We start from the raw sequence: 25172 nt of genomic DNA, 5'->3' as shown, positions 1-25172 counted from the left end.
ATCCTGCCAAAGCACTGCTGTAACATCTTCCCTGACGAGCAATGCAACACCTCCACCTCTTGCCCCTCCAATTCTATCACACCTGAAGCTACGAAATCCTGGAATATTTAGTTTCCAATCACAGCCCTCCTGCAACCATGTTTCACTGATCGCCACAACATCATACTTCCAGGTATCTATCCGGACTCTAAGCTCATCCACCTTTCTTACAATGTTCCTAGCATTAAAATATGCACATTTAAGAAACCCCCCGCCTCTTATTCTCTGTTTATTTACTTTTTCTTCTTTCTCCTCTTGTGTCCGACTTTAATGGGGATCGCGGGGTCCAAGTCAATAGCTCCCTAAAAGTGGCAACACAAGTAGGGAGAATGGAAGAGAAGGAGCATAGTATGCTTGCTTTCTTCGATCAAGGCATTAAATATAAGTCAGGAGATCATGATGCAGCTTTATAAAATTTTAGTTAGGCCATATTTAAGGTATCGTGTGCAGTTCTGGTTAGCCCAATACAAGAAAAATGTGATGTTTTGGAGAGATGCGGAAAAGGTTTGCCTGAAATAGATGGTATTAGCTACGAGGAGAGGTTGGACAAATGACAGATATGGAAGGCAGTCAAAACCACCCCCCTCCAGAGTGGAAATGTCAAAGACTAGAGGGCATAGACTTAAGATTAGAGTGACAAAGTTTAAAGGAGACGTGCAAGGCAAGTTATTTTTTTTACGTGGTGTGGCCCCCGATGAGTGCTGCTAGGAATGGTGGTGAACGCTGATAGAAGAATACAAGTGACTTTTAGATGAGCACCTGGATATGCAGGGAATGGATCACCTGCAGGCAGACTTGGCATCCTGCTTGGCATGGTCATTGCAGGTCGAAGGACCTGCTCCTGTGCTGTATAGTTTTATGTTCTACGTTCAAGTGTGAATGGTGTTTATACCTCTCTGTGAAGACTTCAATTGAAGTTATACCACAGAGAATTGGCATTCATTGAAACCTCAATGTGTGATTCTCGGATAAATCAAAAATAAACTTTTAATAAAACATTGAAGCTGTAGCTTTGATCATCATCTTTGCTGGAAGGCAGTAGATGTCAGTCAACTGCTAGGCATCTTTCCACTCAATTCTCCTGAGGAGTATTAGCCTTTTTAAGTGATTGATTTTTATACTTGTCAAGGTTGAGGCTGGCAAGGCTGTCAAATACAACACTTTGTTTCACAACTGGCAAGGAATGCCAGAATCCCATCACGACGCCACCAGGTAAATGAGTTGGGCGCAGAATAATTTATTTATTTTTTAAATTAGTGCAGCTCTCTACCCGCCATTAGACAAGCACGGGACAAGAAAGTCACCAATTACCTCTTCCAAGTTGAAAGGAAAACTCACTTTCACGGTGAAAAAAAAAGGCAAAGAACTATATATTTTGCCTTGCTGCTCATTAATAACGAGAAATACGGTATCTGCAATAGAATTAGGGCTTTGTGAAATCCAGCTCACCACCATGATGTTGTCGAGTTGGCGAAGTAACATTCCTGATGCAGGGGGTGAGCTGCCCTTCTGTCCTTTCGTGCGATGAGTCACGAGAGCGATCGCTTGACCTGCGCCGATCTCGCGAGCGTTCATATCCGGTGGCTGCATGGAGGCTCATTTTGTTAATTCGGGCCGCTCCAAACTTCGGTGTGCGCGGAGGAGCACTGCAAAACAAAACCATCTGGTCAGGAGCAAATAAAAAAATGTGAGTGTTTAATGCATTACCGATACTTCCATGAAAGTTGTAATCATTAAATCTTAGTTCAGGTGCTTCACAAGAACATTTAATGCTGGCCCCAAATAGTTGATTTTGGTAAGCCTAAGGTTTGGCTGATGTCTCTAACAGTTTTATTCTTGTTTCTCAGTCTCATAATGGCTCCTTTGACTTTCATTGGCGCAACTTTGCTCCTCATGTTGATAAACAGCAATAAAAGTTTCCAAAGGCGATGGAAAGACTGGAAGAAAGACTAGGTGCTGAGAGCTCTCTTATACCTGCATTGAAGAGGCATTTAAACACACCTGAGCAACACCTGTGAAGCGATGTGTCCCAAACATTATGGTGCCCTGAAATTGAGGGACTATGTATAAACATGCAGCTGTAATTTCTACACGGTGAAACAAAAATGTATAAAAATGGCCTTTAATAAAATCTGACAATGTGCATTTTAACCACATGTGATTTTTTTTCTATTACAAATCTCAAATTGTGGAGTATCGAGGCAAATAAATAAATGATGGGTCTTTGTCCCAAACATTATGTAGGGCACAGTAGCTGAAGTGCTTACACTGTTTTCCCCCCTCTTTTTGACTTAAAAGAGAACAACCAGTGGCAATGTCTCCTTTCAAGCAACCTGCAGGCATCTCGTGTCTCTTTTACTGTGGAAAGTATGGAGTCCTGGTTAAGAATCAATCATTTCACTTTTGCTGACTTCTAATTGCAAGTGCAATCTGTTCAAATTCAAAGAGGAGATATTTATATCCTATTAATTACACCACTTCTGGGATTATGTCAGCTTCAAAGAAAGTCAAAGGCAATAAATTAGCAATCATCTACATTACATTGCATACCCAACAAGAGTATGGTATTTTGATGCTGAATCAACAATCTTTGAAACTGCAGTTCAGGTATTTTTTGTGTTGATAGACTTTTGGTACTCAGCAATGTCAGAAACAGGCCAAGATGGCAAATAATACGTTGTCTGTCCACAAAAAGTGAAGCCTCGCTATAATAATGACTTGGAATCAAATGTAGGCATCATAATCAAATATTTGCAGATGAGACCAAGAATAGCAGTAGGGCTGAACATGAAGATCTGAAGAATGGTCCTGACCCAAAACGTTCAGAACTTGGGAATAGACAGCAACAGAAGTGCTGACTAGTAGATCAATGAAAAATGAAGAAAACCATTGTCAGAAATGTGCAAACCTCTTGACATGACTTTCAGATCTGGAGCCCTTGGCCTGAAAATCTGTCAAAGGTTACAAGGTTCCAGTAAACACATTTTAAAAACAAAGCAATATAATTCAAAGGACCATAGTAAATCTGAGTTTCAGTTATGGCACCATTTCGAGGCTTAGTAAAAAGAAACTCCAATAATATCCTCTGAAATGACCTGCTCAACATTTATCTTTAAAATGTGGAGTATATGTATATTTAGAGATTACACCACATACAGATTACCTCCACATTATCACTTTACTATGGAACTGAGTAATGAAACAGGACTAACAAGGCAGAGTTAACGCGTTTGAATCCCACGACACCAAGCAGTGAAATTGGTAATTTGTGGAAGACTACCAAATATCCTTTGGGGAAATAACCAGTCAAACCAATCAAGCTCTGGCAAGCATATTAAACTACACATGAAAATTGATGTAATGTCCCAGCTATCCACTTGCGCAAAATAAATGCACAAAAAATGTCCACTTTATCACCAATACCGCAGCACAATCATTAACGATCAAAGGTGATGTATTGTTAATGTTTGCTTAAGCCCAGGTCATAAACATCGAAGGAAAGCATGATGTCCAGCATCAAAATGGTATGAACACAAATATAGCACTAGTTATAAACCTCAGTTTATGGCTCTAGTGGCTGATGTAGCCAAATTATAAAGGTCATCCAAAAAACATTTAACAAGAAGGCCTACATTAACACTAAAGAATTCAAGACTCCTCGAAAAAATGAATTCTTTACAAGTGTAAATGACGGATTCACCCATAGCTGGCCGCATGCAATCATTAAAAAGAGGGGTTTTTTTTTTTTTTAAACATGCCTTTTTTCCCCCTTTTCTCTCCCAATTAAATTAGATTTTGATATGAGCTGCTGGCAGGTTTCTATTGGGGAACATGGGAAGTTAGAAAAATGGCTAATGCCCGCAAGAAAAAATTAATTTGCTACTGAAACTCACTTTCAGGATGTGCAGGTTTAAAGTTGCACGTTCTTTCATTTTGACAGCAGGGAGATCAATAAAAATTGGCCTCATTTAATAGTGCGGAACTTAAAACAAAACGATACGTTTATAAAATGCAAACCTTTTAAAGTGGCTTACTATTTCTCCAATTAATATTTCTTGTTCAGACTTGCGTGTGTGCATATACACAAAAGCATTCCATACAACACATTTACCAATGATTAATATTCAATACAAACATGCAAGGGACAGCTCGTTAACTCAAGGGATTTGCAACCTCTTCCTGCCGTTTAAGCTGTCTCCTCTTAAGTGTGCATTAGACAAAAATAGAACAGGTATTGAGGTCAATAAAATCATAATTATATTTTTGCAATGAAAACTGTATCCTACTGAAAGAACATCTCAAACAAAACAATAATATGTGTTAACTGATCATTTGGATGCTAACAAAGGCTAAAAAAAGTTATTTAGATTAATAAAGCTTACCATTATGTTCAGGAAAAATTAACTAACCACAATAATCTCAGCCTCACAAGTGCATTACCAGGCTAAAGGAGAAACTACACAAAGGTTTAAATATAAGTAAAAAGTGGGCAATGTCCTTGAAAAGGATGAAGATTGCAGGTTCAATCTTTATTTCATAAGGCTCATCACCTTAGTGACACTATTGCAGGGAAGGGCTATGCTGTTGCTGTGCGTAGCAAAGGAAAACCGAATGCTGGACAATTAACATGCATGTCTAGATGCCTGCCTGGGGCATCTTGTCTCTGCAACAGGGAAGATAGAGAAGGGAAGCAGAACACACACTACCACGGTTCAGGTATGTTTATTCTTCATAAACAACTAGTGTCACTAGATGGGTGACGTGAAATGTCCACCTCATTCACCTAGGATTATATTCAGGCAGTGAATCAGTGGTCAGGAGAGAAAACAGAACAGTCTTTGGATGAACACTGGTGGAACAGAAAAATTCTGACTGTTTCATTAAAAAATATAATTCTGGTTTGCAAATCTCCCATGATATCTATATCACCTACTTTAAATTCCAGCACTTTTCCACTCCACTATGGCAAAGAAACGGCAGACTCTTGAATCATAGATTGGTCACAGCATAGAAAGAGGACACTCAGTCTATCAATATGACCCAATCCCAGATGGTCCCACCGTCCACAGCCCTGCAAGTTCTTTCTTTTCAGTCACACACCACATTCCCTTTTGAATGCTGCAATTGCATCTTCCTATACTACTACCCCAGGCAGTGACCAAAAATAAACACTCCTTTATTGGAACAAAAAGTAACTTTTAGTTCTTTTGACAGTTACTTCAATACCATTGAGTTCTTGGCTCATGGACCTCCTCCATCGCTAGTCTTCATGATTTTATAGACACTGTACCTATCCATACTCCTACTGTGTCTAAACCACAATTTTAGAAAGGTTCGTTATGATTTTCTTGCTTTTCTACTCAAAATATAGTCAGATTCTTTATGTTTTAACCGCTTTCTCAAGCTGCCCGTCCACTTTCATAAAGTGATGCAAATATACTTCCACACCACTTATCATACCTCCAGTTTATATTGCCTCCTCTCAGTCTTCCCTTTCTAATAAATCACAACTCTCGACAATAAATTTTAATTGCTATGCAACAACCTATTCCACCACTCTATTCGTATTTGTATCAACTGCAAATATGGAAAATGTACCATGTGCATTTAGGTCATTTATATGTAATATGAGCAGTGGTCCTAGCAAGACTGAAAAACAACCTTCCATCACCGCTCAAACCAAAACAAAAACCTATAAACTGAATTAGAACAGAAAACTCTGGAAATGGTCAGCCAGCATTCATGACCACCCATTCACATTTTTCAAGTTCTCGAGCATCGCCTGTGGATTGATAGATGTTTGCTCTACAAGACACGTCAGATTTCTTGGAGAATATTTTCATTTTTGGATTAATTCAGGTCCAACATGAGCAACATACAGGACAAAACAGGCCAACTGAATGACCCCCCCCCCCCTCCCCCCCAAATCTACTCCCTCTATCACCACTATCTAATGCAATGGTGTGACTCGGCCCTCTAATACCAAGGGGAGTATCCACCACATTGTGTGACATTACCATCATGTCTAATGAGATGAACTTGGAACCAAATTGGAGGACCAAAATTGGTCATCTGCGAAGCACTGTGGATCAATAGTTCCAGAACTGTATTCAATAAGAGAACCTAACCATCAATTTTGAGATTCAATGGCATCATTATGACAACATCCAAATGTCACACTGACTAGAAACCAACTGGCCCAGCTCCATAGTGTGTCAGAATTTAAATATCATGTGGGAAGTGACTCATCTCCGATTCTCCAAAGCCGACCCACTTCCTCCACTGAGTCACTGAGGGATTAATGACGCATTAAACTTAACCCATCCAAGATAGAAGCGATCAGCACTTTTGTATGATTCTAAGCACTCATTACTTCCACCATTGGAACACGATAGTTGGAGTGTGGACAGCACTGAATACATTATCATTTCCGTGTCAAGACTTCTTCAACAGCACCACTCAATTCATAACTTCTGTCACATGGAAGAACAAGGCTTGAGGGAATGTCATCTTTAAGTCACCATTCCTTCATTCATTAATCTGAACACTGGAATTCCATGTCCCTCAACAGTGGAGGTGTAGCTTCACTGTAAAAACGACATCAGCTCAGGATTCCTTATTATCACCACTTCTCCAAGACAAATATGGAGGAGCAATAAATTCTTGCCTTGCAATAACTTCACACAAAGTCAATGTATAAAATATTTAATGTATAGGAAGGAACTGCAGATGCTGGTTTACACCGAAGATAGACATGATAATGGTGGAATAACTCAGCGGGACAGGCAGCATCTCTGGAGAGAAGGAATGGTGATGTTTTGGGTTGAGACCCTTCTTCAGAATGCTTTCTTTGAGATGCAATATTAATCAAAACCTCCGATTTGCAGATTACACTATCCTACTAAGCTGGATCTCAAACAATGATGAGACATACAGGAAGGATATAAGAGAATTTTGTAGCATGGTGTCAGGGCAACAACCTCTCCCTCAATGTCAATAAAACAAAGGGGCTGGTCACTTGCTTCAGGATGTGGGGTGGAGTACACACACCCCAGTCTGTATCAATGATGCTAACCTGGAGATGGTCGAGAGCTTCAAGTTCCATGGTGTAAATATCACCAACAATTAGTATGGTCCAGCCACACTGACACTACACCCAAGAAAACATACCAACGCCTCTACTTCCTCAGACTTAGGAAAGTTAGCATGTCTCCAATAACACCAACTTCAACAGAAGAACCATTAAATGCATATGAACCAGATGCATCACAACTTGGCACAGCAATTGCCCCTTGCAAGAGCACAACTAACTGCAGAGTTCTGAACGCAGTACAGTCCATCCCGCAAACCAGCACCCCCCACTCAACTCTTTTTATATTTCACACTGTCTCGAGAAAACAGTTAACATAATAAAGGATCACATCCCAATCATTCTCTCTTTTTCCCCCTCTCCAGAAGATATTAAAGCAATGTTCCACCAGATTCAACCACAGCATTTTGTTCTTATCAGACTCTTGAATGGTCCTCTCTTGTGCAAAAGATAATTTCCTCGTCTCCCAATCTACTTCATAGCGATGCATCACTTTAAAAAAATCTGCACTTTCTGCGAAACACTATATTCTGCATTCCTTTTCTCTCTTACATTACCTGGATATACATGGTAAGATTTGCCTGGATAGCATGCAAACAAAATGTTTCAATACATCTCAGTACATGTGACAATAATAAACCAAAGAACACGAAAGAATTGCCTGCGGTATGAATGAGACAAGTTTATCCAGGTGACACAACTTCAAACATGCTTGTTTTCTTACTATGAATTCAAATGAAGGATGGTTGCCTTGAGATTATAGTTTGTGTCTCTCAACAATGCTCCCCGAGCTGCTGAGCATATTCAGCACCTGCAGTTTTTTTTGTTTTTCAATTCTTTACTCAGAAATTTGTGAAAATGCAGAACTTAATTTAAGACAGTACTAAAGAAGCTCGTGAAAAAGCAACATAATGTTTTTGCCAGGTTCTCCCCCCCCACCCCCCCCCCCCCCCTTTCTCGTTCTCCAATCAGTGCCGACCCAAAACGTTGTCCGACTCGCTGAGTTCCTCCAACATGTCACATTTTGCAACACAATGCTATGCTGATGAAAGCAGAAAAGGTGAGGGGTCATTCCTGCAGTGCACAAATACTGAGATAAGGACTCATTTATGTGCACTAGTTTCTATACCACTCTGTATGTCCTTCCTTGTGCTGTGCCTTGCCAGATGCCCAAAAAACAGTATTGCAAATTCAGCAAAGTCTGTTCATGCTGTATCGATGTGTTTGCCGCATAATCGGGTCAGTAAGAATTCTGAGGACAGTCCAACTCTACTATAGGGAAAGGCACGTTGGTAATCACATACAGGCCTATAATGAGCAAGTGTCAGCCTGAAAAACCATTTCATGTACTGAAGAAAAAGAGAAAAGTTCTGGCATTGTGCAAATATAAAATAAAAGAAAATCCAGTAAGGCTCTGGAAGCAAGGTTGCCGGAAAATCAGTGGTGGACCTGGACCAGCCAAAATAATATTGAAAAAGTTGAGAACATAAACGTTTGTTCCCGATGTTGATTGTTCCCGATGTTGGGGAAGTCCAGGACAATAGGTCACAGCTTAAGGATAAGGGGGAAATCCTTTAAAACCGAGATGAGGAGAACTTTTTTCACACAGAGAGTGGTGAATCTCTGGAACTGTCTGCCACAGAGGGTAGTTGAGGCCAGTTCATTGGCTATATTTAAGAGGGAGTTAGATGTGGCCCTTGTGGCCAAGGGGATCAGAGGGTATGGAGAGAAGGCAGGTACGGGATACTGAGTTGGATGATCAGCCATGATCATAGCAGGCTCGATGGGCCGAATGGCCTACTCCTGCACCTAATTTCTATTTTTCTATGTTTCTAAACCTTGAGTCAACTGGTTATTTACACTATTACCTTGATTTAATAGTGGAAACCAGTTATAAATTGTTTAATTTTATCATAACTGAAGTCAGACTTAACCTTCATAATGAGGCATTTTAGCTGCACTAAAACTGGGTCTTGTGCCTCCATCTCCACTTTCCAAGACTAAACTCTAAACCTGGTTTTATACATTACAGGTACAAACATTTTTCTGGGCCATGAGTTGTGGATCTGATGAAAGTTGTAAGCAAAAACCAAGTATTGAATCGAATTGAATAAATTTTACCAGCCAAGTATGTATACATACAAGGAATTTGCTTTTGCTTTGCTCGCAAGTAACAACACGATATACACAATGACAAATAAAACATTATAATTTAAACATGTGACGAATGAAATAAAATACCAGAGGCTACAGACTTTTGGCTGTTGAACAAAGCTCCTGCTTGTGGAAAAAAGCTATTTTCATGTCTGGCTGTGGCGGCTTTGACAGTCCATAGTCGCCTTCCAGAGGGAAGTGCTACAAAGAATTTGTGGCCAGGGTGAGAGGGGTCAGAGATGATCTTACCTACTCACTTCCAGGCCCTTGCTGTGTACAGTTCGTTAATGGGGGTGGGGAGGGAGGGGAAGGTTGCAGCGAACAACCTTCACGGCTAATTGAACGATGCGCTGCAGCCTCCGGATGTCATGCTTGGTTGCTGAGCCGAACCAGACCATGATGGAGAAGGTGAGGACAGACTCTATGATGGCAGAATAGAACTGGACCATCATTGCCTGTGGCAGATTGTGTTTCCTCAACTGCCGCAGGAAGTATATCCTCGGTTGGGCCTTTTTGACTGTATGTAGTTGATGGTGGCCCCCCATTTAAGGTCCCTGGAGATGATGCTTCCTAGGAACTTTAATGACTGTGGTGTTGTTGATGGTGAGTGGGGGGAGGGGAGAGGGAGCTCTCCTAAAGTCTACAATCAATTCCACCGTCTTAAGAGCATTGAGCTCCTGGTTGTTACGATGGCACCAGGACGCCAGCTGTGTCACTTTCTGGCTGTAGGCAGATTCCTCCCCATCCTGGATCAGTCCAATCAGGGTTATCTCGTCCGCAAACTTGGGAAGCTTGACAGAGGAGTCTGTGGAGGTGCATTTGTTGGTGTAGAGAGAGTAAAGGAGGGTAGAGAGTACGCAGCCTTGCAGTGCTCCTATGCTGAGGGTCAGCGGGTCTGGGATGTGCTTCCCAGCTTCACATGCTGCTTCCTATCTGTCAGGAAGTTGGTGATCCACTGACAGAAGGATTTAGGCACAGTCAACTGGGAGAGTTTGGAGTGTAGTATCCCTGTGGCGCAAAGGTGTTAATAGGCTGCTCAGAAATCTTGGAAGTACAGTGCCCTCCATAATGTTTGGGACATAGACCCATCATTTATTTATTTGCCTCTGTACTTCACAATTTGAGATTCGTAATAGAAAAACAAAAATCACATGTGGATACAATATACAATACAATACCATTTATTTGTCATTTGAACCTCAAATTTGGTTTCTGCAGCCATACAAGAAAAGAACCAAGACACACACCAACACAATTTACACAAACATCCATCACAGTGAATCTCCTCCTCACTGTGATAGAAGGCAAAGTCTTGTCTCTCCCCTGCTCTCCATTCTTCTCCCGATGTTAAAGTCTATTTAAATATTTTTTTTGTTGCATATCCTTTGAATCCAATGACTGCTTGAAGTCCGCGATTCATGGACATCACCAGTTCTCTGGTGATACTGGGCATGTTCTCTGGTGATACTCTGCCAGGCATGTATTGCAGCCATCTTTAGGTTATGCTTGTTTTGGGGGCCTAGTCCCCTTCAGTTTTCTCTTCAGCATATAAAAGGCATGCTCAATTGGGTTCAGATCAGGTCTTGACCTAGCCACTCAAGAATTGACCATTTTTTAGCTTTCAAAAACTCCTCTGTTGCTTTAGCAGTATGTTTGGGATCATTGTCTTGCTGTAGAATGAACTGCCGGCCAATAGATTTTGAGGCATTTGTTTGACCTTGAGCAGATAGGATGTGTCAATACACTTCAGAATTCATTATGCTATTACCATCAGCAGTTGTATCATCATCAATGAAGATAAGCGAGTCAGTACCTTCAGCAGCCACACATGCCCAGGCAATAACACCCCCACCACCGTGTTTCACAGATAAGGTGGTATGTTTTGGATCTTGAGCAGTTCTTCCCTCCTCCTTAAGGGCCTGTCCCAGGATGCGACTATGAGCTCTCCCAAGTTTTGAGTTTAAAAAAAAAATCAAACTCGTGGTACCTCATCACGAGTATTTTTTTACTCTTGGAAATTTTTCACACTGTTGAAAAAACTGCATGAGATTCCCCGTTTCCCCGAATACCTGCCGTTAGCATTACGTGCCGCTACGAGACATCCACAAGCTCTGAAGTACCCGCTACGTACTTACCACGAGTCTGATTTTTTTTTTTAAACTCGGGAGAGCTCTTGGGTGAACTCGCATCTTGGGACAGGCCCTTTACTTTGCTCTTGCCATCACTCTGATATAAGTTAATCTTTGTCTCATCTGTCTACAAGACCATTTTCCAGAACCGTGGTTGCTCTTTTAAGCACTTCTTGGCAACTTGTAACCTGGCCATCTTATTTTTTCGGCTAATCAGTGGTTTACATCTTGCAGTGTACCCTCTGTATTTCTGTTCATGAAGTCTTCTGCGGACAGTGGTCATTGACAAATCCACACCTGACTCCTGAAGAGTATTTCTGATCTGGCGGACAGGTGTTTCGGAATTTTTCTTTATTATAGAGAGAATTCAGTTGTGGAGGTCTTCCTTGGCCTGCCTGTCCCTTTGCGATTAGTAAGCTCACCAGTGCTCTCGTTCTACTTAAAGATGTTCCAAACAGTTGATTTTGGTAAGCCTAAGGTTTGGTTAATGTCTCTTTAACAATTTTATTCTTGTTTCCCGGTCTCATAATGGCTTCTTTGACTTTCATTGGCACAACTTTGGTCCTCGTGTTGATAGACAGCAATAAAAGTTTTCAAAGGTGAAGGAAAGACCGGAGGAAAAACTAGGTGCTGAGAACTCTCTTATACCTGCATTAAGGAGGCATTTAAACACACCTGAGCAAAGACCTGTGAAGCCATCGGTCCCAAACATTATGGTGCCCTGAAATGGGGGGACTATGTCTAAACACAGCTGTAACTTCTTCATGGTGAAACCAAAATGTATAAAAATACCCTTTAATAAAATCTAATGTGCACTTTAACCACATGTGATTTTTGTTCTATTACAAATCTCAAATTATGGAGTACAGGGGCAAATAAATAATGATGGATCTTTGTCCCAAACATTATGGAGGGCATTATGGTCCAGGGAAGGTTCAGAAAGTTAACACATTTGAAATGTAAATGGTGCAGCTAGCTGCTACATTTCACAAGGCTGCCAAGCATTAAATAAATAGGCTATCTAAATGCTATTTGCCAAACAAACTGATTAATGACTGCTGTGTCAGATAATAGTTCAGAACAAACAGTAAAGAGCAAACTAAACAAAATTATTATTTTGTTTTCCTAATAGTACAATCTTAAATTAATATCAAATAAAATTCAATTCTCTACAAAAATATTATACCATAAATTTGAAGGGTGTTAACAGTCATTTGAAGGGTGTTAGCACTCCCTTATTAGCCAAAACAAGCATCACTTCAGCCACGTTTGGGCAGTCAGACCTACAAATGCAATCTTCTTCTACCAGATGATATTATAGTGGACATCTGCTGAAAATAAAACAAAACCTAGCTTCCGCCTGGAAGTATACCAGCATACAAGCGCAGATCAGCAGAGGAAAAGAGAAGCAATTGACCCAAAAACTACTTGCTTCTAGATGCACTGCTTGTTAAAGATGATCAAATCAGACCACTGAAACCAATAGAATGTGACCTGGGTGGTTGAGTCTTCAGACTAGCATTCTAATTAAACAAAGGATTTAGGATTCTTCATTCATAATACAGCAATCCAGTCAATGCCTGAATAACTGATTAAGCTGTCCCCTTTTCATGTAAACAAGTTTATTGAATGCTCTTAATAATCCGCCACATACAGTAATTAGTGCCCAAGTTTTATTTCCTATTCCAGATCAATATTAGACAATATTCCCTTCCGCAAATAATTGCACATACCTCGATGCCACTGGAACAAAACAGCAGGAGAAGGATTTCTGAATGCAAGACCAATGTAAAACCCAGTACAGTCGCACTTGTGGAAAGAATGCAGCACTTGCAGTATCCTCGGGCATCACTTTTGAATCTCAGCATCTCCGCGATCATACTCATTATTTCCCTGCCTTATTTATGAGCTTCAGGAGCCCTGCAGCAAACCACTGCATCGTTTAGCCGCCTTCAGAGCTTTCAGTTCCCGAGCTGCCTAACCTCTCCGTTCAGACACTAAAATCACAGGCGGGCTTAGCGACAAATTTCAATCACCTCTCCGGCAGTTGCTGACTCGCAAGTGAGCTACTGTGTAGGTCATGACGTCTGGAACAGCCGGCCACCACCACCGGCCTCCTTGGTTCTGCATTTGTGACTGCAATTACTCCAAGCAGAGGGGAAGGTGGTGTAATCTAACATCAGATGCATCAAGCATTTCCTTTTCCCTCTTCTCTCCCTCCCCAGAAAGCTACCAGCTGCTCCTATAGCCATCTGTCAAGCGTTTCTTCTTTGTGCCATTAGCAGCCCAGATGGAACTGGAAATGAAATATTCAAAATGGGCCCATGTACTGTTCCACCCACTAAGAACATTCAGGAGATGCACAATTTGCCCACAAGCACAGATCAAAAAAAATTCTTACAAGTGTTGACATACCTAGAAACATCAATAAAGATTAGTCAAATATATGAATAGAAGCATTAAATACAAAGATTATGAAGCAACTGGAATATTAACAGTACAGCACAAAAGATAGTCTTTCATTGCATTCTGGTGGGATCTTTCATTTCAAGCTTCCCATTTGGCCCTATTGCCCCTCTCTAACCCCATTTGCCAGTTGTAAAATATCATGTATGCAGAAGGTAGCATTCAGGTTTTACAATGGCACCACAAGCACTTTCTTTTACATTTGTGTCACGAGCATATGGCACACAGCGTGACATTGAAAAATGTGATTCATATTAAATTATCGAGCTAAAATGGTCACGGTACAAAGCAGGTCTAGAAATAGGAAGATACTGTTTATTCTTTTCAGTTATTTAAACTACTAATTCCTTCCAATATTTCGAAATAGTCCAGGCTTGGTTGTCAGTAGTTGTACATGGCAAAAGCTGGCAAAGTAGTTCACAGTGAGGAAGTTTAGTCATGGGCTTCAGAATGACAGACTGTAGGATCAAATGGACATAATTCAGAGCTTTCCGATGTACATCACTTCAATTCTGTGAAGTGATGTACATCTGGTCGAAGTAGTGAAGGTACAGTTCATTGCAAATTACATTGTACTGAAAAGCATTGATGAGGATGGAGACTCGAATGATCACAAACACAAAATCTATGAAATAGGACATCAAGCTGACAAAGAAAAATGCAGGTTACTTCAGATTATAAACACAGGCAAGGCATATAAAAACAGACCTTGCAGAAGTATTGGGAATGACTGTGCAACACACTAAGGAAAGCTGTAAAGATAGTTTAGAATGAAGAATGTCCAGAAGGATTGGATTGTTCTCCTGGTGGGGTTGCGGGAAGGGAAGGGTAACACCAGATTGAAATGAGAGGAGCAGATGTGCAAGAGGTGGCAGCAAGGGGTTACATTTATACTGGTGCTGCTCAAATGTCAATAGTGCATCTTTTGAAGTTGTCTAGCTGCTATAAATTATAAAATGCAACAACCAATTTTGAGAGATTAGACCACTATAATAATAAGCAGATCAGTAACCCATGTACTTGGGTCTGACGAGAACTTCAAAACTTGCCGTGGGTTCTCCTTTACACTACATCCGATAGATAATACTCCCAACGGTGCAGCATCCCATAGAACATTTATATAGTTTGGTTTTTCTGAGATTTACCAACCATAATTACAGATGGACTCAATTAAATTTCCAAGACAATAGTTGAAGCCCTAGAAATCCAGGCAATAGAATTTCACATTTATCTCTATACTTATAAAACTCTAATCTTGTATGTGGATTTGTGTGTACAATAACATCTTCTCGTAAAAACGACGGGATAACGGTAACATTTTTACATATTCTTGTAGACATTTTTCCCGTGGAGTTCAAAATCGCCTTATCTGAAAATTTCATGCTTTATTTCTCACAATGGGTCTGAGTGCCTTTTTCCTCGCGCTGCAAGTGACGTAACCCCCCCCCCCCCCCCAACCCTCCTTTCTCCCCCCCATTATTCAAAAAATGCAGCCGGAGATGAAGTCGGGCCCTGGACTGATGACCAAAGTTCATAGCTGAAGACTGCGGCGGCCCAACCCGCTGTTCTTTGGTCGACGTTCGCCCGCCCTAACACCCGCCCGCCAACCGCCTCGCTCGGGGGCCTCATGTCGGTGCATGGTGGGGAGGTTGCTGCCGCTCTCTGCCTCTGTCCCCTGCCTCTACTACTGCCCCTGCCCTCTCTACCCCCTCCCTCTCCAGCTGCGCCTGTGAGTTGGGGGGCTATACATGAGTGGGTAGGGCGGGGGATGGGGTAAAAGGAGCAAATAAGATTAATATAATATCAAAGGGGGTGGTTAGTGTGTGTGTGTGTGGGGGGGTTGTGGTCAGTGTGTGTGTGACGCCACAGGCCGCCCCCACCCCCCGCAACCGTGTATTGAGGGGACGGGACCCAAAGGATCCCACTTGGTCTAGTTCCTCTTAAATTTGTAGGGATGATCGTTTAAGTTAACTGCTAGAAATAAAAAACAGCAGCAATTGGGAAGGATTACAATGTGATAGTAATTTACAGTAATGCTTTCTTTGTTCAAAGCAATACATTTTGAAATAAATGGAGAAATTGGTCAATTGGTGTTAGCCATTGTTGAATGCCCAAAGTAACGTACTTGAAAACGTGCACACTCTCAACAAGAACATGCTTTGTCCCAAATGAAGGACACAGCATGGAAGCAGGCCCTTCAGCTCAACTTGCCCACACAGATCAAGATGCCCCATTTACATTAGTCCCACTTTCCCGTGTTTGGCCCCATGTACCTTCCACACCTTTGCTATCCATTGTTTCCTATCCACTCAGTTATTCTTTCAAATAGTACATTGGTAGTCACCAAAAGCTCCGGATGAAGAAATTGGCTGACACAGTAAAAGATCATCATTTAACACAAATGACAGTACATTCTAAATGATGTACAGGATTATTCCAATTTAAATACTTTGTAATCATGGCTCCTAAAAAAAGAGGTGTTTTTTTAAAAAATTGGTTCAAATCCCCATTTACTTTTGTGCAGAAGGCATCCAAAGAAGAATATCCCAATCAGTCAGACATTTTTCTTTTAAACTGATAAAAATGTAATAAAATGTAATATGACCCTTCAACAGTCAGAATCTGGCTTTGATCCACAATTGGAGATATTTGGACAGATGACCAAATGTTTGGCCGAGAACAGTTTACAAGCAACATGTCAGCCAACTAAGTTACAACAGTGGCTTCACTTCTGATGCAAAGATATTGGCCCAAACTTCATTTTCTTTCTTTCTCCACAGATGCCGAGTATTTCTAGCATTTTCATTTCAGGTTTGCAGGATCTGCAAACACTTGCTTTTAGTGACAACTTCAAAAAATACAGTACAACAATTTACGACATCTCAACAACTAAATTTACAACAACTGGGCTTTTTGACTTTCATCACAGCTTCAAACTAATCAAATTTCAGATTGTAAGCACCATCACATCATCTTGTGAAATGTCACACCCACCACTCTTCTGTACAGTGGACAGATTTGTGTCATTTAAAACGTCACCATTCATTGGACAAATGTGCAGTCACTCACTACCATGTGTCAAATACATGTCACTATGGCAATCCTCTCTTCCAACCCACAAACACCCTCCTTCAGAATCCTTTGTTACAGACACCAGCATTTTCCCCAGCCAACCTTTTCAGCTGTTGCACACAGTATTCACTGATCCTCAGATGATCAGAGTAACATAATGAAAAACATACCTACGTAACAATCTACCGAACAAGATTCTGAAGAAGGGTCTCGACCCGAAATGCCACACATTCCTTCTCTCCAGAGATGCTGCATGTTCCGCCGAGTTACTTCAGCATTTTGTGTCTACATTTGATTTAAACCAGCATCTGCAGTTCTTTCCTACGCAATCTACCAAACAATCTCTGCGTGCTAAAGTCTTCCAGTATCAATGTGGTATTCTCAACAACACAAATGTAATGACACCAGGTGATCTACAGACAATATTTGAGCAAGTTAAATTTACAGAATGTAATGAGGCATCTCATGGTACTTCACAGATGAACCACATGCTGAGGTATTACAGACAAGAAGCAACTTGGCCAACGAGTCTGATTTTAACTTGCATCTTGTTGGTATTGTCATCTGCACCAAGATACTGTAAAAATCTTTATTTGCTTGCTATCCAGTCAAATCACACTGTACATGGGTGCAATCAAGCCATACACAAGTACAGCAGGTAGTGCAAAGAACAAAACATCCAAGTGCAGAATATAGTGTTAAAGCGTTGCAGCATTACAGTTGTGGAAAAAGTACAGATACAAAACTGCAATGGACATTATAAGCTAGGTCGGAAGATCAGGACCACACCCCGAGTTTATGGGTAGACCATTTAGTAGTCTGATAACAACCTGAAATAAGCTGTTCCTGAATCTGGTGATGTGTGCTTTCAAGCTTTTGTATCGTCAGCCCAATGGGATGGGAGAAGAGGGAATGACCAGGTGAAAATAGTCCTTGATTATGTTGTTAAAAGATAAAATCGTGATGGAGAAGCTTATAAAGGGTTCCAGACATAACACCTGCACAGCTGAAGATACGGTGGGCATGTAATCAGCACCAAATAGTTAATTAATTGAAGTGATTAAAATGTCATAGAGTGATACAGTGTAGAAACAGGCCCTTCAGCCCAACTTGCCCACACCGGCCAACAATGTCCCAGCTACACTAGTCCTACTTACCTGCGCTTGGTCCATATCCATCCAAACCTGTCCTGTCCAAATGTATGAGAATAGAATTGAGACTCAGCTGTTAGGAAATTGTAGGAGATCACAGAGGTAATGAGATAGTTGACATTATAGGCAATAGTTGGATATGAGCACGTTGGAGAATTTGTTCAGATATTAGTCATTTAATTTATTATCTTGTGTACAAAGAGACAGCGAAAAGCTTATTCTACATGGTGTCCAGTCAAATCATACAATACATGAGTACAAAAGATCCTCTTCTGGAAAAGCTTGTGGAGGTTGCCACGTTCCAGGAAGCAGTGCAGCAGTGCAATCACATGGTTATGGGTGACGGGGTTGATTCTAGTTTGGACACAAGCAGCATATAAACAAATTTTCAGAGCATGGAAGGCAGGGCATGATTCTACTGAAAAAGCTCAAACTGAAGATAAAGATATGAATGAGAGTCCTTGGAGATTATGGCATAAGGCAGAAACAAGGCGAGGCGGCTGAGGAGGCTGAGGCAAGGAGGCTACACTTGAATCGGTTCTGCATGTGTCCGATATTTAAACTTGTAACATATTGCAGTGCAGAAGGAGGCTATCGGCAGCAGAGAAGGGAATAGGTTTCACTCAACTCTGAGTGTGTCTCATTTGTAATTCGTGATTTTGCCCACTGAAGTAATGACAGGCAAGTTGTTAGTATCTCTCTTGCAAGATGTGGAAAGTCAGTGACACTGCTGGTGCCTCTGACAACTACACCTGCAGAAATTGTATCCAGGTGCAGCTCCTGAAGGACTGTGTTAGGGAACTGGAGCAGCAGCTAGATGACCTCAGGACCATCCGGGAAACCGATGGTTTCCTAGACAGGACCTACAGTGAGGTTGTCACACCGAGGCTACAAGGAGAGCGAAGGTAGATGGCAACGAGGAAGAGAAGTAGTTTTGTGAAGAGATACAGCACGGAAACAGGTCCTTCGGCCCACCAGGTCCGCGCCGACCAGCGATCTCCGCACATTAACATTATCCTACACCCACTAGGGACAATATTTACATTTACCAAGCCAATTAACCTATAAACCTGTACGTCTTTGGAGTGTGGGAGGAAACTGAAGATCTCGGAGAAAACCCACGCGGCAAATGTACAAACTCCGTACAGACAGCACCCATACTCAGGCTCGAACCCGGGTCTCCGGCGCTGCATTCGCTGTCAGGCAGAAACTCTACAGCTGCGCCGCCGTGACCGCAGTAAACCAGGAGTGCAGGAGCCCCCAGTGGCTGTACCTATTGAAAACAGGTACACCCTCTTGGGAGCTGTTGGAGCGGACGACACAATTTTGAGTCTGTGGCTGTGATCCTAACCCTGGTGCTGAGGCTCACCGGAGAAGAGTGACGCCAGGCAGAGCCGTAGTGGTGGGAGACTCGATAGTCAGAGGTGCGGACAGGAGATTCTGTGGCAGTAGGCGAGACTCCAGGAAGGTGTGTTGCCTCCCTGGTGCCAGGGTCCAGGATGTCTCGGAGTGGCTGCAGCGCATCTTCAAGTATGAGGGGGAGCAGCCGGAGGTTGTTGTGCATGCCGGCACAAACGATACAGGTGGGAACAGGAAGGAGGTTCTGCAACACACGAGTTTACGGAATTGTGTAAAAGACTGAAAAGCAAGACCTCCAGGATAGTGATCTCAGGATTGCTTCCAGTACCTCGTGCTAGGTAAGGTAAGAACAGGACGATAGAGGATCAGAGATTGGTATGGAGAAATTGGTATGGAGGGTGATGTGGGAAAGGTTAGTGGAAAGAATAGGCAGGTGAAAGGCGGAGAGTGAGGAAGGACGGTTGGTTTAAACTGCACTTAGTTTAATGCAAGGGACCTGACGAGTAAGGCAGATGTGCTTCGGGCATGGATAGGTACGGGCGACTGGGATGTTGTAGCCATGACTGAAACCTGGTTATAGGATGGGCAGGACTGGCAACTCAATGTTTTGTGGTACAGGTGCTTCAGGAAAGACAGTAAAAAGAGGAGGGCGGGGTTGCATTGTTGGTTGAGGATGCCACAGCAGTGATCAGAGGTGACATTACAGAAGGTGGGTCTACTGAGGCTATATGGGTGGAGCTGAGAAACAAGAAAGGGATGATCACCTTGTTGGCAGTGTACTACAGACCCCCGAATAGTCAACGGGAATTAGAAGAACAAATATGCCAGGAGATTGCAGACAGCCAGATAAATAAAGTTGTAGTAGTAGGGGATTTTAACATTCCCAATATAGACTGGGAAAATCAGAATGTGGTTTAAATGGGGTGCAATTCCTCAAAGTGTTCAGGAGAGTTTTCTTAAGCAGTATGTGGAGGCCCCCACACGTGAGAGGGCAATGCTGGATCTAGTATTGGGAAATTGGGAAGGGCACGTTAATGAAGTGTTTGTGGAGGACCAGTGGCCACAGTTCGATTAGGTTCAAGATAGTTATGGATTGGGACAGAGAGGGTCCACGTATAAAATGCTCAACTGGGGTAAGGCCAACATTGAGGATATGAGAGACGGTCTCGCTCAAGTTGACTGGAGCAGGTTATTTGAGGGGAAAGGTACATCGGCCAAGTGGGATGATTTTGAAAGTGTGCTGACAAAAGCTCAGGATATGTTAGAGTGAAGGGCAAAGCAGGCAAACGTAAGGAAGCTTGACTGACGAGGGAAATTGAGGCGTTGGTCAAAAGCAAGAAGAATGCATGGGACAGGAAGAGGCAGCTGGGATCAAGTACAACACTGGAGTAATTACTGGAATTAAGGAGTAAACTGAAAAAAGAGATCAGAAGGGCAAAAAGGGCCAGGAGATAGCTCTGGCAAGTACCATTAAGGACAATCCCCAAATTTTCTAAATACACTAGACCAACCCGTAGGATCCCTGTCACACAGGGAGGCCTGGTCTCCCAACGCAACCCGTTACCCAACGCAATATTGCACCACTAACCCGTAGCCCCCAACTCAACCTGTTGGTTGAACATGGTCCCCCAACTCAATCCGTTGCCAAACATAAGATTCCAGCACTCCTCTGCATGGGACTTAAAAAAAATTGCAATTGCACTTCCCCAATTGCAATACATATTCACCCTCCCCCTCCTTTCCTGCAAGGAGCTGGAGTAAGTGTGTATGATGGCAACATTGTTGCAAATGTCGGGTGGATGACTGTGATATCCCATTCAGGTGAAAGGTTGATGGAAGCAGAGTGTTCCTGTATTGCAACTTTGTATGAGCCTCAGGGCTGGGAGTTGCCCGTTTTCGAGATCAAGTCAGTGGGCCCGGCTCGGGGTCAGACAGAGAGCGCAGCAAAGCCGTCCCTGACCAACAGCCGAGCTCAGTTTGCTGTGCGCTTTTACTTTAAGTTGTGCGCCGGTGACTTTGCTCTTGCATCTCCCTTCTTGTTCGCTGGATAAGCCAACATGTCGAGTTAGGACAACAACCAACATTATTATTATGATGTTTAAGAAGGAACTGTAGATGCTGGAAAATCGAAGGTAGACAAAAATGCTGGAGTAACTCCGCAGTTGAGGCAGCATCTATGGAGTGAAGGAAATAAGCAACGTTTCGGGCTGAAACCCTTCTTCAGACCCTTCTTCATTATTATGAATTATTATTATGTGAGCTCTGGTCTGGCTAAAACAGATAATCCGGCAAGGTTCTGGAACCAAGATTGCCGGATAATCGGTGGTGTACCTGTACTTGCATTGTGCTATTTCAAAGAATGATGTTTATTTCTGGAATCAATGGTTTGCCTTACAAAACAGCAGATGAAATCTATATTTGAAATTCAGAGCTGTGATCTCTTTAACTGCAAGATAAAGGGGGAACTTGACAAGGAAGGTGCTGGGAATGATTCTCCTGATGGACGAGTCTTGAACTAGCGGGAATAGTTTCAGAATAATAGGACACTCAAATAAGATAGGGATATCGGATAATTTTATCTGTCAGAGTATGGTGAATCTTTGGAATTAACCTATCTGGAGAGCTGTGGAGCCAAGAGTGTTTATTTGTCATATGCACCAAATATAAACTGGAACAATGAAATCCTCACATGCTGCAGCTTTACAGGAGTCATTGAATATAGTCAAGTCTAATATCAACATATTTATGATTGTACGGTAAATAAACATTCTGGGGAATAGGCAGAAATAGTAGAGGAAGTCAGATCAGTCACTGATCGCCATTTGTCCTACTCTCCCCATTTTCCATCTATCAGTGGAAATGTGCACATTCAATCAGGTTAATGTACTCAACAACATCCCTGGTGTCTCGCAGATGGTGCAAATCATTTGTGGCGTTAAAATGTGAATCTATTGCTACAAATACCTAGCCTCCATCCTGCACAGAAATTACGTGGTTGGTTCAATTTGTGATTTTGGTCAAAACTAATCTCCAAAATATTGATGGTGAAGGAGGATTCATTGGCTGCAATGTCACACAAGGTTACACAGAGGTGGTTAGATTCACTCTTGTTGGAGATGGTACGTGTCATTTGCCACTTATCAGCCCATGCCCCATCACGGACCCGGTTTTGTGATGTGTACATGGACTGCGTTATCTTTGAAGTAGCAGCAAGCAAATTGAACAAGGTCTAATCAACAGTGAACATCTCCACGTCTGACCTTAAACAACTGAAGATGGATGGTTGACCTCCAACAACCACCACGTGGTCTGTTCATACCGCACACAAAAGGGTAAGTTTAGGAAACTAAATGCTGCCCAATGAACTCCAGCAGGGAGCTGTGGGTACAACCAGGAACACAAATTGTACATGATTAGAGGAAACAAATGGTAAAATTAAAAATGCATTTACCCTGCTCCGTTAACGTAAAACTGTCCACAACATGCCAGTGACGTAATCAAATATAACTGAGCCAAAGCAGAAGATATTCAGATATACAGCGTTAAAAGGTGGAGGGAGTAATAAAGAATCCAAACATGGGAAGACCATGTTGCTGAAGATATTATATTAGTGGAGGGACAAGAGACAAAGTCATTCACTTAAGCAACAATCAGAGGAGGGGGTGAGGTTTAAGGCCAAGATAAGGACTGATACCGTGAAGAAGTTTCGTACACAAGGTAATTGTATAAGACACTGCGGTATTAGGAGACAAAACTGCTGCAGATTAGGAAAGATTGTGGTAAGAAGCAAACATGTTAAATTAATTCAGTGCAGTTCTCAACCAGGTCCATATGCTGGGAAGCAAGGGTGGGAGGGCAACAGTCTTGTGGTCCAGTAATGTCCAACACTGGACAGACTAAAAACGTCAAGACACAAAAACCTGTAAACATGAGTATAGATGGATCCACGCCAAGGAATGACTGCTGTAACTTGGATTCTCTGACAACAGCACTCATAAATTCTAATAACTAGAAGAACATGGACATCAGCAGCACAGAATGCCGCACCCCTAACCTTCACCCTGCCGGTACCACTGCCACCTACACCACCTCCCAGCTTGTCGAAGGGCAATGCCACGGAGTCAAATTCCTGGAATGGCCTACCTATCAGCTTAAGGGGCGTCTCAGAGCGCCCGAGACCTATTTGATCATGACCTCAGGTGTTGCCTGTGAAACATAGAAAAATTAGGTGCAGGAGTAGGCCATTCAGCCCTTCGAGCCAGCATCGCCATTCAATATGATCATGGCTGATCATCTAAAATCAGTCCTTCGATTCTGCTTTTCCCCCCCCATATCCCTTGATTCCTTTAGCCCTGAGCTAAATCTAGCTCTCTCTTGAAAACATGCAGTGAACTGGCCTCCACTGTGTGGAGTTTGCATGTTCTCCCCGTGACCATGTGGGTTTTCTCCGACCTCCCATATCCCAAAGACATGTGACTTTCAGCACTTTCCTCCCATACCCCTATATCCTCCCATATCGCAAAGAGACGCAGGTTTTAAGATTAATTGCCCCTAAGTGGACAAGAAAATGGGATAACATAGAATTGGTGTCAATGAGTGATCAATTGGCACATATAGGGTGATTTCACCAAAGGTCAAATGAGCGTAGATCCCCCCTCACGTGACCGAAAATTTTAACTGGAGGACATATGTCAGTTCGGTACATGTTAGTGAATGGGGAAACACGCACTTTCCCACCCGTTAAAAACATGGTAAACGGCCGATTTATGAGCTGAAATCTTCTGTGCTAGTCGGGGTGACCGTGAAGCACAGCGACCTAAATTTTCAGGCAAAAAAAAAAGATAGAAAGTAAGGTAATTACAAGAGGGAACTGAAGGTGGAAAACAGCGGAAGTGAACAGCCGACGTTTGCCGTGGAGATTTAAAGATCCAAAATATCGGGAATTATCGCGTTTGCTCGCTGAATTTCATCAAAAGTAAGGCATTATTGACTTACTTTTGATGAAATTCAGCGAGCAAACGCGATAATTCCCAATATTTTGGACCTTTAAATCTCCACGGCAAATGTCGGCTGTTCACTTCCACTGGATTGGCACCTTCAGTTCCCTCTTGTAATTACCTTACTTTCTATCTTTTTTTTTGCCTGAAAATTTAGGTCGCTGTGCTTCACGGTCACCCCGACTAGCACAGAAAATTTCAGCTCAAAAATCGGCCGTTTTCCATGTTTTTAACGGGTGGCAAAGTGCGTGTTTCCCCATTGACTAACATGTACCGAAGTCACATATGTCCTCCAGTTAAAATTTTCGGTCACGTGAGGGGGGATCTACGCTCATTTGACCTTTGGTGAAATCACCCTATACAGTGGTCAGAAGGGCTTGTTTCCATGCTGTATCTTTAAACTAAACTTCAACTGTTCGAGAGGCTAGCTATATCATTTCATCAAGCACAACAAAAACCATCAGTGGCAGTGTTACCAACATCCTTCAAATGAAAACAAATACCAAAAGAATACCGTAGAAGAAAGTGAGGGTCCTATTGAAGGACAAAAGCAATGAAATTCATGGACAGGTGAATCCCGAGCTAATTAACAGCAGCTAAACTATAGTAGGGAATGATGTGTTAGCAGTTGGGCGGATGCAAGTTGCAAAGTTTATGGAGCCTAATTGATTGATTGAGCTGCAAGATTTTGAAATGAACTCAAGTCATGTCGTGA

At 42.2% G+C, this 25172-nt stretch overlaps 1 protein-coding gene across 6 annotated transcripts in view; it reads right to left on the bottom strand.

Moving 5' to 3' along the window:
- The window catches only part of btbd10b (BTB (POZ) domain containing 10b), a 60729-nt gene that overhangs the window by 22173 nt on the left and 13384 nt on the right, over positions 1 to 25172 (bottom strand). For 4 of the 6 annotated variants that reach the window (XM_055649310.1, XM_055649308.1, XM_055649312.1 and 1 more), the window contains one exon: positions 1489 to 1685. In XM_055649310.1, coding sequence (XP_055505285.1) covers positions 1489 to 1685 — 197 coding nt within the window. Of the gene's footprint in view, positions 1 to 1488; positions 1686 to 13145; positions 13453 to 25172 lie in introns of those variants that run through there. The other 2 variants (XM_055649307.1, XM_055649311.1) reach the window with 2 other exon arrangements.

This window comes from Leucoraja erinacea, chromosome 18 (genome assembly GCF_028641065.1).
Source record: "Leucoraja erinacea ecotype New England chromosome 18, Leri_hhj_1, whole genome shotgun sequence".
Taxonomy (NCBI): domain Eukaryota; kingdom Metazoa; phylum Chordata; class Chondrichthyes; order Rajiformes; family Rajidae; genus Leucoraja; species Leucoraja erinaceus.
Note: the sequence above shows the minus strand (reverse complement) of the source record. Positions and strands in the feature narration are given on the sequence as shown.